General features: G+C 40.7%; 1 protein-coding gene across 2 annotated transcripts in view; it reads right to left on the bottom strand.

Moving 5' to 3' along the window:
* LOC113016711 (activin receptor type-2A) overlaps positions 1-13,834 on the bottom strand; it is a 74,176-nt gene extending 60,342 nt beyond the window's left edge. For both annotated transcript variants that reach the window (XM_026159765.1, XM_026159766.1), the window contains exon 1: positions 12,857-13,834. In XM_026159765.1, coding sequence (XP_026015550.1) covers positions 12,857-12,911 — 55 coding nt within the window. In that variant the 5' untranslated portion in view covers positions 12,912-13,834. The remainder of the gene's footprint in view (positions 1-12,856) is intronic.
* Between the last annotated feature and the right edge of the window lie 1,791 nt (positions 13,835-15,625).

The following is a 15,625-nucleotide window of genomic DNA, read 5'->3' as shown; positions in this document are numbered from 1 at the left end:
AGCTCGTGGCCATAGGTGAGGGTAGGGACGTAGATCGACCGGTAAATTGAGAGCTTCGCTTTTACACTCAGCTCCCTCTTCACCACGACGGACCGGTGCAGCGTCCGCATTACTGCAGCTGCAGCCCCAATCCGTCTGTCGATCTCCGGCTCCTGGAGCTGGAGGCCCTCACCCGATGAAGCCAACAGAACCACATCATCTGCAAAAATCAGAGATGAGATTCTGAGGCCACCAAAGCGAAAGCCCTCCGCCACTTGGCTGCGCCTAGAAATCCTGCCCATAAAAATTATGAACAGAACCGGAGACAAAGGGCAGCCCTGGCAGAGCCCATCACCCACCGGGAACGAGTCCGACTTATTGCCGGCAATGCGAACCAAGCTCTTGCAACGGTTGTATAGGGATCGAATGGCCCGTAGCAATGGGCCAGACACCCCATATTCCCGCAACACCTCCCACAGGACACCCCGAGGGACACGGTCGAATGCCTTCTCCAAGTCCACAAAACACATGTAGACTGGTTGGGCAAACTCCCATGCACCCTCAAGTATCCTGGAGAGGATAAAGAGCTGGTCCAGTGTTCCGCGACCAGGACGAAAACCGCATTGTTCCTCCTGTATCCGAGGTTCGACTAACGGGCGAACTCTCCTTTCCAGCACCCTGGCATAGACTTTCCCAGGGAGGCTCAGTGAACAATAGTAAATAATTTCCAGGGTTAACAGGCAGGAAATCCTGGTTGATGTCTCACCGGGAGCTCTGCTTCTTGCCCCCCCCCTCTCGCTTCCATCGACTAGTTACGATAAAACATGCCCTTTCACAACAGTGACCCTGCTCACTGAGAAATGACCACTTACTGACTGACTCACTCTCACTTTTGAAATAAAGTCCATCAACTCCTCACAAAAATGTCATCCTATCAATGTGGGCCTCTCATGTACAGTGGGGCAAAAAAGTATTTAGTCAGCCACCGATTGTGCAAGTTCCCCCACCTAAAATGATGACAGAGGTCAGTAATTTGCACCAGAGGTACACTTCAACTGTGAGAGACAGAATGTGAAAAAAAAAATCCATGAATTCACATGGTAGGATTTGTAAAGAATTTATTCGTAAATCAGGGTGGAAAATAAATATTTGGTCACCTCAAACAAGGAAAATCTCTGGCTCTCACAGACCTGTAACGTCTTCTGTAAGAAGCTTTTCTGTCCCCCACTCGTTACCTGTATGAATGGCACCTGTTTGAACTCATCATCTGTATAAAAGACACCTGTCCACAGCCTCAAACAGTCAGACTCCAAACTCCGCCATGGCCAAGACCAAAGAGCTTTCGAAGGACACCAGGAAAAGTATTGTAGACCTGCACCAGACTGGGAAGAGTGAATCTACAATAGGCAAGCAGCTTGGTGTGAAAAAATCAACTGTGGGAGCAATCATCAGAAAATGGAAGACATACAAGACCACTGATAATCTCCCTCGATCTGGGGCTCCACGCAAGATCTCATCCCGTGGGGTCAAAATGATCATGAGAACGGTGAGCAAAGATCCCAGAACCACACGGGGGGACCTGGTGAATGACCTGCAGAGAGCTGGGACCAAAGTAACAAAGGTCACCATCAGTAACACACTACAACGGCAGGGAATCAAATCCCGTAGTGCCAGACGTGTTCCGCTGCTGAAGCCAGTGCATGTCCAGGCCCGTCTGAAGTTTGCCAGAGAGCACACGGATGATACAGCAGAGGATTGGGAGAATGTCATGTGGTCAGATGAAACCAAAGTAGAACTTTTTGGTATAAACTCAACTCGTCGTGTTTGGAGGAAGAAGAATACTGAGTTGCATCCCAAGAACACCATACCTACTGTGAAGCATGGGGGTGGAAACATCATGCTATGGGGCTGTTTTTCTGCCAAGGGGACAGGACGACTGATCCGTGTTAAGGACAGAATGAATGGGGCCATGTATCGTGAGATTTTGAGCCAAAACCTCCTTCCATCAGTGAGAACTTTGAAGATGAAACGAGGCTGGGTCTTCCAACATGACAATGATCCAAAACACACCGCCCGGGCAACAAAGGAGTGGCTCCGTAAGAAGCATTTGAAAGTCCTGGAGTGGCCTAGCCAGTCTCCAGACCTCAACCCCATAGAAAATCTGTGGCGGGAGTTGAAAGTCCGTGTTGCTCAGCGACAGCCCCAAAACATCACTGCTCTCGAGAAGATCTGCATGGAGGAATGGGCCAAAATACCAGCTACTGTGTGTGCAAACCTGGTAAAGACCTATAGTAAACGTTTGACCTCTGTTATTGCCAACAAAGGTTATGTTACAAAGTATTGAGTTGTATTTTTGTTATTGACCAAATACTTATTTTCCAGCCTAATTTACGAATAAATTCTTTACAAATCCTACCATGTGGATTCATGGATTTTTTTTTCACATTCTGTCTCTCACAGTTGAAGTGTACCTCTGGTGCAAATTACTGACCTCTGTCATCATTTTAGGTGGGGGAACTTGCACAATCGGTGGCTGACTAAATAGTTTTTTGCCCCACTGTACACTAAAACCAAAGTAATACTCAGGTTATACATGTTGATAAGATAAGATAAGATAAGATAAGATAAGATAAGATAAGATAAGATAAGATAACCTTTATTAGTCCCACACGTGGGAAATTTGTTTTGTCACAGCAGGAGTGGACAGTGCAAAAGTTATGAGGCAAAAATTAGAATACAATAAGAATAAATACAGTACACAACTGTACAGAATAGAATAAAATAAAATACTATATACAGTAGAATAAAATAAAATAAATATACAATAAGATAAAAATAGAATACAAATACAAATACTATATACAACTGAGTAAAAATACTGAGTAAAAATACAACGATGACAACACTGTTGGTTCAGTGTGTGAGCAGCTGCCATTTGCTAGACTGACTGGACAGTTTAACATTTTTAACATATTATTTTAACCATATGTGGTGATGAACACGACTGACTCATTGCAATTTCCTCACTGACAATGCATGCTTACGTAAGTTTATCGTCCACTTCAGAAATGCAATTACCAGGCTGCATACGCCACCCACAATCCAGTGTGTACAGAAACATGAAACACCTGGATACAGGCTAAATTTAACCAACCGGTCGAGGGTCATAATTTCTCCAGCCGTGTTTGGCAACATGCTGTCTTGGGTCAACATTTTACCTCGGTGAACACGAGCTAGTGCAGCGCTTTCTTTTTGTTAAAGCACAGAATGATACACGGCCTTGGAAGGAGGTTGTCCGGTTAGTTGGGCCCAATGGGAAATAGAGGCTACATCTGGCCTTAACAAATACACCTGTGCTTTCGAAACCTAATGCATAATGCAAGAGAACATATTAGAAATAGATAGGAAGAGGGGAAAAAATGGGACAGAGCTGATGGCTGGCCTCAGACCACTCGGGGAAGCAGCCAAAGCACTGCAGTGCAAAGATAGAGGGGGGTTTAGTCACATGCAAGAGGTTTAAATCGAATGGAAAATTAAGTTTTTCATTAATTTAGTTTGTAGCTTTGTTAAGCTTTCAGCACAACAGAGGAGCGTCTTCAGCCAAACCACAATAAAGCTACACTATCATTCTCACTTTCCACTCTTTGGCTTAACTATTGATTCAGTGCACTTCACTGATTTTTAACCAGTTACAGAGTAAATAATCAGCTCAGTGAGCACGAGTAAACATTTCATGGTTTCAGTCTGCTACTGGGACCGTTAGTCTTTACTTTCCATGATTGGATTTTTACCCCCTCCTACCTAAAGTGTTTTTTTGGAGTCTTCCGTTTAACATTTAACACTTCACACGACATCTAATGATTAACTGTGCCTGGAAAGGAACGCCAAATGAGTTGAATTGTGTTTAACTGAGTGAATTATAAAGGTCTAAAGGTTTAAAGGCCTCACAGAGAGCATCACTGTGATGATAAAACAAGCCATGGTCATGATTTTGGGATATTCAAATAGTCATTAAGTTGTTAAAAAGAAACATCCAACAGATCAGGCAGCTATTTTCCACTGTTTTTATCTCAGCCTGGCAGCCACCTGGTTGGCAGCAAGGATTAAACAGCAAAAGAGGGATCAACTGACGTGGCCTTTTCAAGGCCAGTTCCTACTATTAGTAATCAAGTAGACCAATAAGTCTCTATATGTTTAGATCAAATCATATAAACTTGGTATGAAGTTACAAAATAAAATAAAACTTTGCTAAAATTCAATCCTAATGATTTATAGGTCTGAAATTGTACAGTACAATGGAAAAGTCCCAGTTTGTGCATTTTTAAAAAAATATATATATTTATTGGAGCTTATTAAAACAATGAATAAATACAGATACTGATACCTAGTAAGAGAAGATGCAGGGGCTACCAACTAACAGACATCAAGATGTCGGAGTAGCGAGATTAGATACTGTTACCTTCATAAAATCTGAGAGAGCAACAAAAAAATAAATCTGCCAGGTAAATCTCGAATACTTATGATTATTCATTCATTATTATATAATTATTATTACTTGCAGAGCTGAGAAAAGAGTGTCTATCTTTTCGAATCCTTCACAGCAAGGACATAGGTTTGGGTCAACTAAAAAGAAATAAAACAAACAAATGCTATTTAGAGTGTAATTGCAAATCTGGTGGCAGAACCACCTGACCTGTTCAATTGCAACTGGTGAACATTAGTCAGCCCCAGCTTAATGGTAGCAGGACACAGAGACCCCAGACTGGTCATCAACTGAGATTTAAGTTGATGTGCAGCAGAGCTGAAACTGAATCATCGGCTCTGTTGCGCTGCTGCTGAGGATTTAAAAAAAGAAAAAAAAGAAAAAAAAAAGAAAAGAAAAGAAAGAAAAGAAACAGGAAATAAAGAAAAACAACAACAACAAGCCAGAGCTGCTTCATCCTCGCCATACTGATGTAACCTTACACTGGTGTGCAAGAGGATCAATGTCTGTGTGAAACTGCTGCAGTGTACAGGAGGCCAAATGTACAAGCAGCACACGGGACACGACTTGTCCGTCTCTTGGCCTCTGTGGTGGAGAAATCTAAACACCCATTTGCTCCAAATTACTGAAGAAACATGGCTGTAATAACAGGGTTTGACCTCTGCAGCTCTAGACTGATTCGCTGAGTTACAGTCACATCAGGTCTGACGAATAGAGAGGAAAAGGGAAGCTTCTTGTTGCTTCAGCTTCGCCAGAAATAAAGAGACAGTCACAGGGTAGGGTAGGTTTTACTGTTAGTATGCATAATTGATTGCATTAGGAAGGCCACACCACAATCGCTTGATCATTTGATTCATGTGTTTGCACTTTCCCGGAACATCACCACCCCCACCCCCACCCCCACCCCCCCACCCCACCACCCCAAAAAAACCCAAACAATTAAAAATTAAAAAAAAAAATCAAATCCCCACCTTTGAACTTAAAGAGTTCAGAGTAAGCCTCACCGGATCTGGATGTGCTGTTGCAGCACTGTAAATATTTACAAGCCTGCAGTTCAAGCTCACATGCGATCTGAGGCAGAGGTCACCTGAAGACCATCAGATGACCAAAGGTTCAAGGTTCATCTGATAATGCTGCTGTTGGTGGTGCGGCGTTACCAGAATGCGCCCTTTAAGTTCAACAAAAAGAAGTCCCATCAACTCTTTTCAGGCAACTTGGGCAGTGAAACACTTAGCAGCTGCTGAGGTCCCTTACAAAATAAAAGCATCAAAGCATTAAGTATAAAAATCCCCCCAAAAACCCTGTTTTAGTCATGCCTCAGTTTTTCTTTACAGCAGCATTTTTACATACAGCTCAGTGTTTATTGTCAGCGGGTTGGACCAGTAAAACTATTGCATAACAACATATAGCATAGTTGCACGTTGTTCTCCTTCCTTTCAAGTGTAAAGAAGTTTAAACACACATTTAATCCCATCTCAGGTTTTTCTACACAGGGCAGAAAAGCTGATGTAGTGAATAAAAGAAACCTGACAGCAGCTTAAACTTTAATAAATAAATACATGTGTAAAAAAAAAAAAAAAAAAAAAAAGAAAGAAAGAAAGAAAGAAAGAAAGAAAGAAAGAAAGAAAGAAAGAAAGAAAGAAAGAAAGAAAGAAAGAAAGAAAGAAAGAAAGAAAGAAAGAAAGAAAGAAAGAAAGAAAGAAAGAAAGAAAGAGCATCTGCAGTTCATTACCTGGACTCAGTCCTTCAAGAATAAGATATCCACAGATAAAGTCTCGTTTTGTACTGTGGCATTGCAGTAAAACCACAAATTTCTATAGTATTTAACAAAGAGGTAAAAAAAAAAGTCAATCCCTGTCATTTAACAGTTTAATCTGGGGTAGGATGCCACACCTTTGTTTTTAGAAGGCTGTTATACTGAAATAAATTTAGAGGGCAAAATGTATGCCCTTCTCCATTTCTTTGCAGCTTTCCCATTTTCCCATTTGCTGTTCTCTTACATTTCTACTGGGGCTGTGCAATTCATCAATTTCAACACAATTCTGGCTTTCAATGATTATTAAAAAAAACTGGCTGATCGAGATAAAAACAATTATTTGGCCACATTCTGTTTTGCATTAAAGCTCGTTCTGCCTTTCAGCACATCGCTTTTGCCAATTTTGCTTTTTGTCAAGTTCACATTAATTTATTTTCTTTTAAATTCTAATTAAAGTTTGTGTTTAAATAAAAAAGGCAACTTTCTTTTTTTTTTTTAAGTTTAATGATTGACCTATTTTTCCAATGTCTCTGGAAAAAAAACCGCACTGTTAAATAATGACAATCTTACCACTGATTGGGATTTTTTACCACAATCAAGAAGCTTTTCTTTAAAATGTAATTAAACAAGATGTAATTTTATATTACAGATGCTTGATATCAAACTTTTGCTTTCACTAAAAGTCCAGATTTACTCCCATTCAGACTGTGGTTGGGTTGAGGTTTAATAAATCTATTTTTTTTCCCCAACACCCAAGTGGAACTTTCTTCCGGCTGCTCTCCAATTCACACAGCATACGTGATTCGGCACCGATTTTTACAGACTCACTAGGATTTGTGACTCCACCTGGTTTTGAACAAAGAATCTTCTGCGTGTGGGGCCAGTGTATTAACCACTGCATCATGGAGCTAAACAATGGGGATTTTGACTGTTTGCCATAACCAGGCAGCTACAGTTTGGACCTCTACTCATCAAACATGCCTCGGCTGAGTCCACAAATTATATTTCCCAAAACTGCAACATCAAAACCATCCCTTATCGTCAGACGTTGATTTGGGTTTTTAAATGGCCCGCGGGCAGAACGGGATGTCCACACTTGAAGTCCTGAAATAATGGTGGCTGTCTTCAGAGGCTATGTGAGCAGACTAGTTGATTGTTTTCCCTACTGCCAAATAAGTTTCTGATAAATATTTAAGCTGCTTCTCTCAGTTTCATCTCACAGTGAATTGAAGCTGGTTAAAGGTGCATATTGAACATCACTGAAAAGCTACAGAGACCTCTCTCTGTTCATTTCTTTTGGCATGTTCATCAAATAAAAGCCACTCTGGGCCAAGTGCCCTGCCTTTATCAGAGGTTTTTCTTGAGCTGTGCCAATTCAACTCCGATTTCACTGAGGATTATTATTCCACCTAGTTCATTTCCCCACTTCAGACAGTAATAAGTGAGTGGAATAATCACCTGCAGCACCTGGCTTATAACTCCAACCAACCCCGACTATTACCATATTTGAGAAACCTTTTAATTTAAGACGCCCCAGGGGGGTGGGGGTGGGGGGTGATTTCTGTGAAAGTACAATTCTGCTGCAACTCGAGGGTTTATTTTACACTTCTCTTAGGTGTTAATTGGGGCAGCTTTCACACAGGTACACTGAGTATTTGGTAAACCGGCAGCAACTGTAGAGAAAACCGGTTCGGTGGAGCTGCACAAACACGCACAAACAGTAAAGTTAGAACATTTTCTGTTTATCCTGTAAGCCAACAGGAATAGAAATTCTGCCTCTGGGCCTAATTTTTGTTTTCTTTTGTCAGCTCCAGTTACATCAGGCTCACACCACAATCAAACCACATCGAGTGACACAACTGCAAATGGAAGTTAAACTCACTGCAGTGCTATTTTGTTAGCAACACCAAAACCTCAACTACTATGACACTTGTGTCAATTTCCCCACAAGTATTTACACTTCACATGGTCACAGAAGTGTCACAGGGTTTATATGAGGCTATATTAGCTCGTTTTGGGAGGTGGAAGTGGTTCAATGAAGACTTACAGTACAGTTTATAGCTTTAGAAAAAGTGGTTTCTACTCAATATTTTGCTTTTACAAGTCAAAAATCATTGCACACCACAGGGGAGATCATGATTTTAGTTCTTTTTAGATCCAACAGGAGCATTTGAGACTGGATTGTGCTAAACAAGTGTTTGCTTGTATGAGTTTCCTCTAATCTTTTGGAATAAACCGATTCTGGTCAAACTAACTCATCGTCTACAGCTCACATTACCTGTGGTAAACTGCAAGGTTCAATTTTAGGTATCATCTCATTTTCTATTTATATGCTTCCTCCAGGCCAAGTTATACAAAGTTATAAAATCTTGTTCACTCTAGATTTACTTGATCACTTGGTTTCTTCAGGGGTTGCAAACCTCTACTATCAAAATAATCATTTTTGAAGGTTTATAATGATAGTGACAGTCTATCAAGCATAAATTAGATACTTTACTACGTTTGACCACATCCAATGCCTTTACTGTGACTTATTTATTAATAACTGGTACTTATGTCATGTTTTGTTGCAAATTATAAAACTAAAATAACAATAATTTACTTTTTAAATTATCAGCACAATGATAATAGCATGTATAAGCCTAATATGTATGCAATATTTATGTTGCATACATATTACCTACTTATGTTTACACAAATTACTCAAATTAAAAACAGTGTCCTTCTATAATAACTAAGACAGGCAGCAGCGCTAAATTCTTTTTAACATTTTTAAAGTTGTTTTTTTTTTTTTTTTTTTTAAATAAAGTCCATGTCAGAGTATTGATATGAAGCCAGAAGCCAACAGCATTGGGAGTGAAAGCAAACAGACCTGTTCACGCTTTTTAAATATTTGAATTCCCAGCTAGAGGGGTTTAGGACTAGATATTTATGTGTATATTTCCACCAGTATTGAGGTTTAATTGCTTGCAAAATTAAGAGGAGAAGGTCTCCAGGCAAAAGATAAATGCTGGAGATAGAGCTGGGCGATAGAACGATAACGATATGTATCGAGATATAACTTTTACTCGATAGAGAAATTAAGCTATCGCGATAGACCTCGCCGCTCTTGTCCTCTTAAAAAAACAAACAAAAAAAAAGGTCAGCCAATCCAAATTAAGTAGCGCAGAGCCGAACCAATCACAGCCGCAGCGTCACGTCGCGTGACTTGTTACGTACAGCACAAGTGCCAAGCCGCACGTGTGTTTGTTTGGGAAGCAGCCAGCGGGTAATGGAGCCAGCGCGTAATGGAGGAAATGAGTGTGCCGACTAGAAAAATCAACCGAGCGTGACCGAAGAGAAAACAGATGATGGTTCCAATGCCGGAGAGATTGTCGAACGGAAGAGCCATAGAAGTTCCGTAGTGTGAAGGTATTTCGGCTATTTCAAGTCTGACAAAAAACAGAGTAGCGTGCGCTGTAAATTGTGCCGAAAGCAAGTCTGGAAATACAATAAACTGGTGCATGCGTCACACTGTGCGCCACGTTATTGTTTCGGTGAAATGAATTTCTACAATACTGTTACTGTTAATTCTACTCTCTGCAGTGTTTAAATGCTTACATATACACACAGTTACTGTCCGTCCACACATACGACTCGGTTCTGCTTCTATGCCCCAGCTTTGTTTACTTTTTCCCACTGAGGCTTCTAGACTTCTGATTGGCCAACATTTCTGCACGGTTAGGAATCTAGCGCCACCTGCTGCTTTGGCATGTTCATAGCAGCGTTTTCCTTCATTTCTGCCTTTATGTGTGGATGGGATTATTTTTTTAAACGAAAACGGAAAATCTCCGTTTTCAAAAATACCCGTGTACGTGTGGATGTAGCCTCAGTCTCTGACTGGAAGCGCTAATTCGTCATTCGGCTTTTGTCAGACTAAAGTAACTGTTAAAACTGTTTGAAAAGCTCAGCTATACAACAAGGAGAGATTGAGAATTTCCTTTTAGTTCTCAGTTTATTTGATATTGACAAAAGTTAGTCAGTTTTGTCTGTTCTTCTGTAAAACAAACTAAGATTTATTTTTAGAATTAATACTTTTATTCTGTCCCTCCTGTTATTTCTAAGGCATGTTTTTTATAAGCTTGTTATATGGCGGGTCATAATCATTCGTTCTGTAATTAACTGTTGCAACATGTCAGAAAATATGTTTATTCCTGATCTTGTCTGGGCAAAGCCTGCCATCTAGTGGGTTGACAGGGTAGCACCATGTTAGAGCGCAAGCAGTGGTTTTCTCCCAGCGCTCGACAGGGAAGGTCCATTTGGCTGTGTCTCTGTAAATTCCTGCATCTGACGCCCTTGAAAAGGCATAATCTGTAAGTGTGGCAAAACGGTTTATTGTTCCCACTTATTAGTACCTTGTTCAGCAAAGTAATGAGCTTCTTGTGTGTTTAGCGAGTTTGTTACATTACTAGCACAAGCTAGCTGTTAGCCCTTTGTTTAGCCTGCTAACATGAAGCATACCAGCATGTGGTGTTAGCTGTATCTCTTACCATCTCTGTATCTCTTGATTGTGTAGTGACTGTTTACATAAGTCAACAATATTTAATGTAATCTTTGTGTATTTGTATGGAGAGTGAATACACTGTATTCTGTTTCTGTTATTACAGTTTTACAAAAAAAAGGAAAATAAGGATCAGTAAAGCTCCGAAGAATGGCACGCGGTCTCCTGAGTGTTTACTGAAGCCATTTTATGTTTAGCTCACTGCATAAGCTGGATAGAGACATTCAGCTGAGGGCAGAAGAACTTTGTTTCTAAGTGGAATTGACAATTTAGTCTGTTTCGTTTGTTCTATTTTGAAACTTAAACGCTTTAGCGGCTGCCTTTTGTGTAGTTTGCAATATTTGCCTTTATTTATCTGAAAAAGTCTCATGTTCCTTAAGTACATCTACCCTGTTGAACTTATTATGGGAAATAAATATTTAAATAAAAACAAGCTGCTGATTATTTCACATTTTACTTGTGAGCAACGGCACATTTAAATCTTACAAATATAGTTATTTGGCTTATATCGTGATAGATATCGTTATCGCCTGAAATGAAAAAAACATATCGTGATATGAAAAAATCTCATATCGCCCAGCTCTAGCTGGAGATGGATCAAAACAAGCGTAGAGCTGGAGTTTTGTGACCCCACTTAGCATTTTAATTGAGCATTATCTGTGGCATACCACAAGGTTCGATTTTGGGTCCTGTTATAGTTCCTATTTATATGCTGTCCCTAGGATAAATAGATTTTAAATAGATACCTTAAATCCCTAAAACACACACTTCTCTTTAATTAAATGCATCAAATAAATAAATAAATAAATCATACATCATGCTCTTCCCTGATCTACAAATCACACAAACCACTCTGAAGGTGTCCTAGGACCCTAAAGCCAGCAGTCAGAAAGGTACTCAGCTCTAACCTTTGAACTAGAAAAGTTACCCTTTCCTGCTTCTTCCAAATAACATCTACTATTAAAATTAAACAAAATATTAGCTGGAAAAAGGTTCATTCTTGTGCTTTGTCCAGGCTAAATTACTGCAAATGAAACACCACTCTCTCACCTCCAAACAGTTCAAAACGCAGCAGCGAAGCTTCTTACTGGTACAGACGGCATCACATCATCCCAATCCTCTGACTCCAAGTACATTTTAGATTTTCCTACTCATGCTTAAAGCCAAGTAGCAGAAATTCTGACCCCTTATATAACCTACTTCACATTGTTAGAAAGAGCCCCACCTGAGGAAGTGGAGGTGCTTCTCCCATCAGGAGCCCTTGGCTTTCTAAAACCTGCCTGAGCAGATAAGGCTCGTAAAATCTGTGACTTCCTGTAAAAACACGTTTTTGTAACCTTGCTTTTAGTCATGTGATTTTTCCGTCTTTTTACCCTTTAATCATCTATTACGTTATATAATTGCTTGTCTGTCGCCTCTTTTATATTTGTTGCAAACTATATTATTCTCATTCCATTAAAAAAAACAACAACAAAAAAACAAATTCAATGGATTTTGTACTATGAAACCAAACCCAAAGAGCAGATTTAAAATGACACACTTCAAGGTGATCAACTTCTCTTCCTAAAGAACAATTGCTCTCAGAATACTCCGGCAAGTAAAAAAAGTAAAGTCTGAAGCATTTCTCCCAGTAGCCCACATAAACAGCATGCCCTGCACTCCCGAGATGACCTCTCTTTCCTTTATCATCACTACACTGACATTCATTAAACATCCACCGCGGGGAAATAACTACATATAATGGCCGTCCACCAACACAGAGTGCTGAAAATGGCTTTTAGCATGTAGATGTAGAAAGAAGCCACATGCAAGCCACATGACTGATTACCTTTTATTTGCACTCCCATCAACCCAAATCCCTGGCTGCTCCCTCATTAACTTCATAAAAACTCCAATCTGTACCCTTGTGTCCCACAAGAAGCCACTCAAGGGCCCTCTGACCCCCCCCCCCCCCCCCTTCAATATTGGGGCTCACCTGCAGTTTGCATGCACGCCAATGATGCCCCAAAAGAGGTTACACTCCTTACACATAAAAGCAAGCTATGCACTGCACGGCTGACCGTACGCAACATACATAGCCCCCCACCTCCACACCCACCTGAAGAGCAGGAGATGAGGAAAACGGCGAAGGCCAATTTGGTGGCGTCTCCCATTTTCCATCCGAATCGGATCCTCTTGACTAGAAAGAGAATTTTACAAAAGCACAAAAAGCTCCAGAAAAATTTTCAAAAAAATCTCAAAACGATTGAGTCAAATTAAATGTCTTGTTGTCTCTGGAAATATTGCATCTTTAAAAAAAAAAAAAAGTCAAGATCGAGTCTACATCCAAAACATCCCAGGTAATGCGAGCCTCACTAGTCCAAAAAAAGAAGACGGGAGGATGAAGAGGAGGAGGAGGAGGAGGAGGGGATGGTCGCTGGTATTTCCAGGTTTATACACAAGCAATGCAGGGTGAACTGATGGCACTGGAGCCGGGGTTATCGTGTACTTGCCAGGTCTGCAACAGCAGCATTGTTCACCTGTGCCCGGTGGTGCTATTTTTCAGATAAACGGTGCACAGACCCGAGCCACAGCCGGGCAGGGCTAACATCCATCGGACTGCAAATCAAACGCACTCCGCTCTCCAATCAAACTTCTCCTCGGTGAGCTCCGTCGCATAGCTCTCAAAATGTCCAAACTGCGTCGAAAGGGAGCATTTCCACTCTCCCGCTATTTGCAAAAAACAATTTAAAAGCTTTATCTTAGGTGTTATATTCCGTGCAGAGGTTTTAGGCTTCGTCCGGCTGGGCTGCCCGGCCACAACCACGGCTCCGTCCGCTCCAGCAGGGAAACAACCGATTACCAGACTGCCTTTCCCCCCCTCCCGCTGCGACAGCCCTCTCCAAAGTGGGCCAAACAACCGTTCCCGGTCCAAAAGATTCGAACGAACAAGCGGAAAGACTATCATATGATAACACTAGCCGCTGAAGCTGCCGTTAATCCACGTAGCTGTCGAGTTTAGGACGAGCTGATTTTCCCAAGTCCGTCTCCTCCTCGCCCCCTCTGCTCGGGACGATTTCAAGATGGCGTCACTGGCACCCTGTTAGGCTTACCCAGCTCATACAACGAGCTTCCAGCGAGGGTTTTCAAAATAAAAACCACAGCGTTTACGCTTGTAAACGAACTAAAACGGTTGTAAAGAGAAATTTTAGTTTACTGAAATAAAAAATAAAACTACGCAACCGAAGGAGAAAACCTATCCTTTTTTTAGGTAGATGTTTAGACGTCCTTTTTAAATGAATTTTATAAATTCTGTAAAAAGAGGCTTTGGTACGAACATTTATTTAAATCCTGAGTACTAAGTGACTGTTTCCATTATTATTTATAAAATCTGCCCCCTAAATTAACAGAGTTCTCAAAATGTTTCAAAATGGCATGATTTAAGATGTATTTTTGTGTTTCAATACAGTTTGAACTCTCTTAGGCAGATTTCTTGTCATTTCTTGAAGTAGTTTTTGGGAATAGTTTTCCAGGCTTTATGAAAACCATTCAAAGCTCTTCTTTGGATGTTGGCTGCCCTTTGTTCTGTTTTCTGTCAAGGAGCTACGTTTGCCTGCTCCCTTATTCACAAGGAGTTGCCACGGTGGGTAGCTCCACGTCTTTGAGTTGGCAGATTTTGACTCTGGATTTGTGAGATTACTGTCTCTTCCCTCAAATGAACCGGGGATATTTAGCATGTTTGATGAATTTGTAAACCACTACACTATGGATGATCCCACATTGCTTCAATAATGTTGAGGTCCAGACTTCATTATTATTAATGGCCTTTGTATAAATAAGAAAAAAATATCGCCACCACCACCACCACCACCACCACGTAGAATCACATAAACAAACGTAGTTTAGTATTTTGAATGTTTTTGACATTTTTGGTGGGAGGGTTGCCCTAATTCTGAAAGAACTGCTTGTCAACTTCCGGTGCCAATCTGGCTAACTTTATCCAGCTTGACGATCTGCTTTATGAGATAGGGATTGTTTTTGTCCGGGAAGGCTGTTAGCTTTGCTTTCCAGTGCGTGCCGTATAATGAAAAGATGGGCGGTCACATTTCTTTAAACATCCTTTCAAAATAAGAAATGTCCAATTTGTTACACATTTATACGTCTTTACAATAACTTGCATTAATTTTAATTTGTGCATGCTATATTACATATCATTAGTCAGCGTGTACTTATTTTATACACCTTATGTTAAAAGAAAAACTATTTATACTACAGCCATCTACAGTGGTGTTGTTGAGGTTTAAACTACACAAAAAATGTCCTTTTTCTAATCAACAGTATGCTCATTATACAGCTCAGCACTCATATAGGTCAACACATGCCACACATAGGCTACATATAGCCTCACTTTGCAGTATGTGCTACTATACCTACATATATCAGGTTTCAGCATGGGTTGGGTGTTCAGTAATAAATGCTGAGAATACCATGAAGTACAGATATAGGCTTGGCCCATCCCCAGATCTGTGTGACACTAATCTCTCTAATAGCCTGGAGCAGATCTCCAACCATAAGCGCTGCTAAACGATTAGGAGGTCAAAGGTCTCGGGGGATTTCTCTGCCAAGCTGGAAGCTGAGTCACCTGTTCTATATTGGAGTGTTGGCTTTCATCTTCAGCAAAACACGGGGTCCTGTACATAGCTTAATGGCTGGGGCTCAAGGCACTGACAAAGGCCCGGGTGAGTAGTTCAGTTCTTGTCAATGTTATTCCCCTAGCAGCGTTTTCAAACTTTCATCACAAATGAAATCTCTCTGGAAAGAGCGAAAGCAGCCCCAGCAGGATGCTCATCATTTCAGAGATATTAGAAACATGAATCAAAAGGCTTGT

Source organism: Astatotilapia calliptera, chromosome 23 (assembly GCF_900246225.1).
Source record: "Astatotilapia calliptera chromosome 23, fAstCal1.2, whole genome shotgun sequence".
In the NCBI taxonomy this organism is placed as follows: domain Eukaryota; kingdom Metazoa; phylum Chordata; class Actinopteri; order Cichliformes; family Cichlidae; genus Astatotilapia; species Astatotilapia calliptera.
The sequence above is the reverse complement of the archived record's forward strand: the minus strand, read 5'-3'. Positions and strand labels throughout refer to the sequence as shown.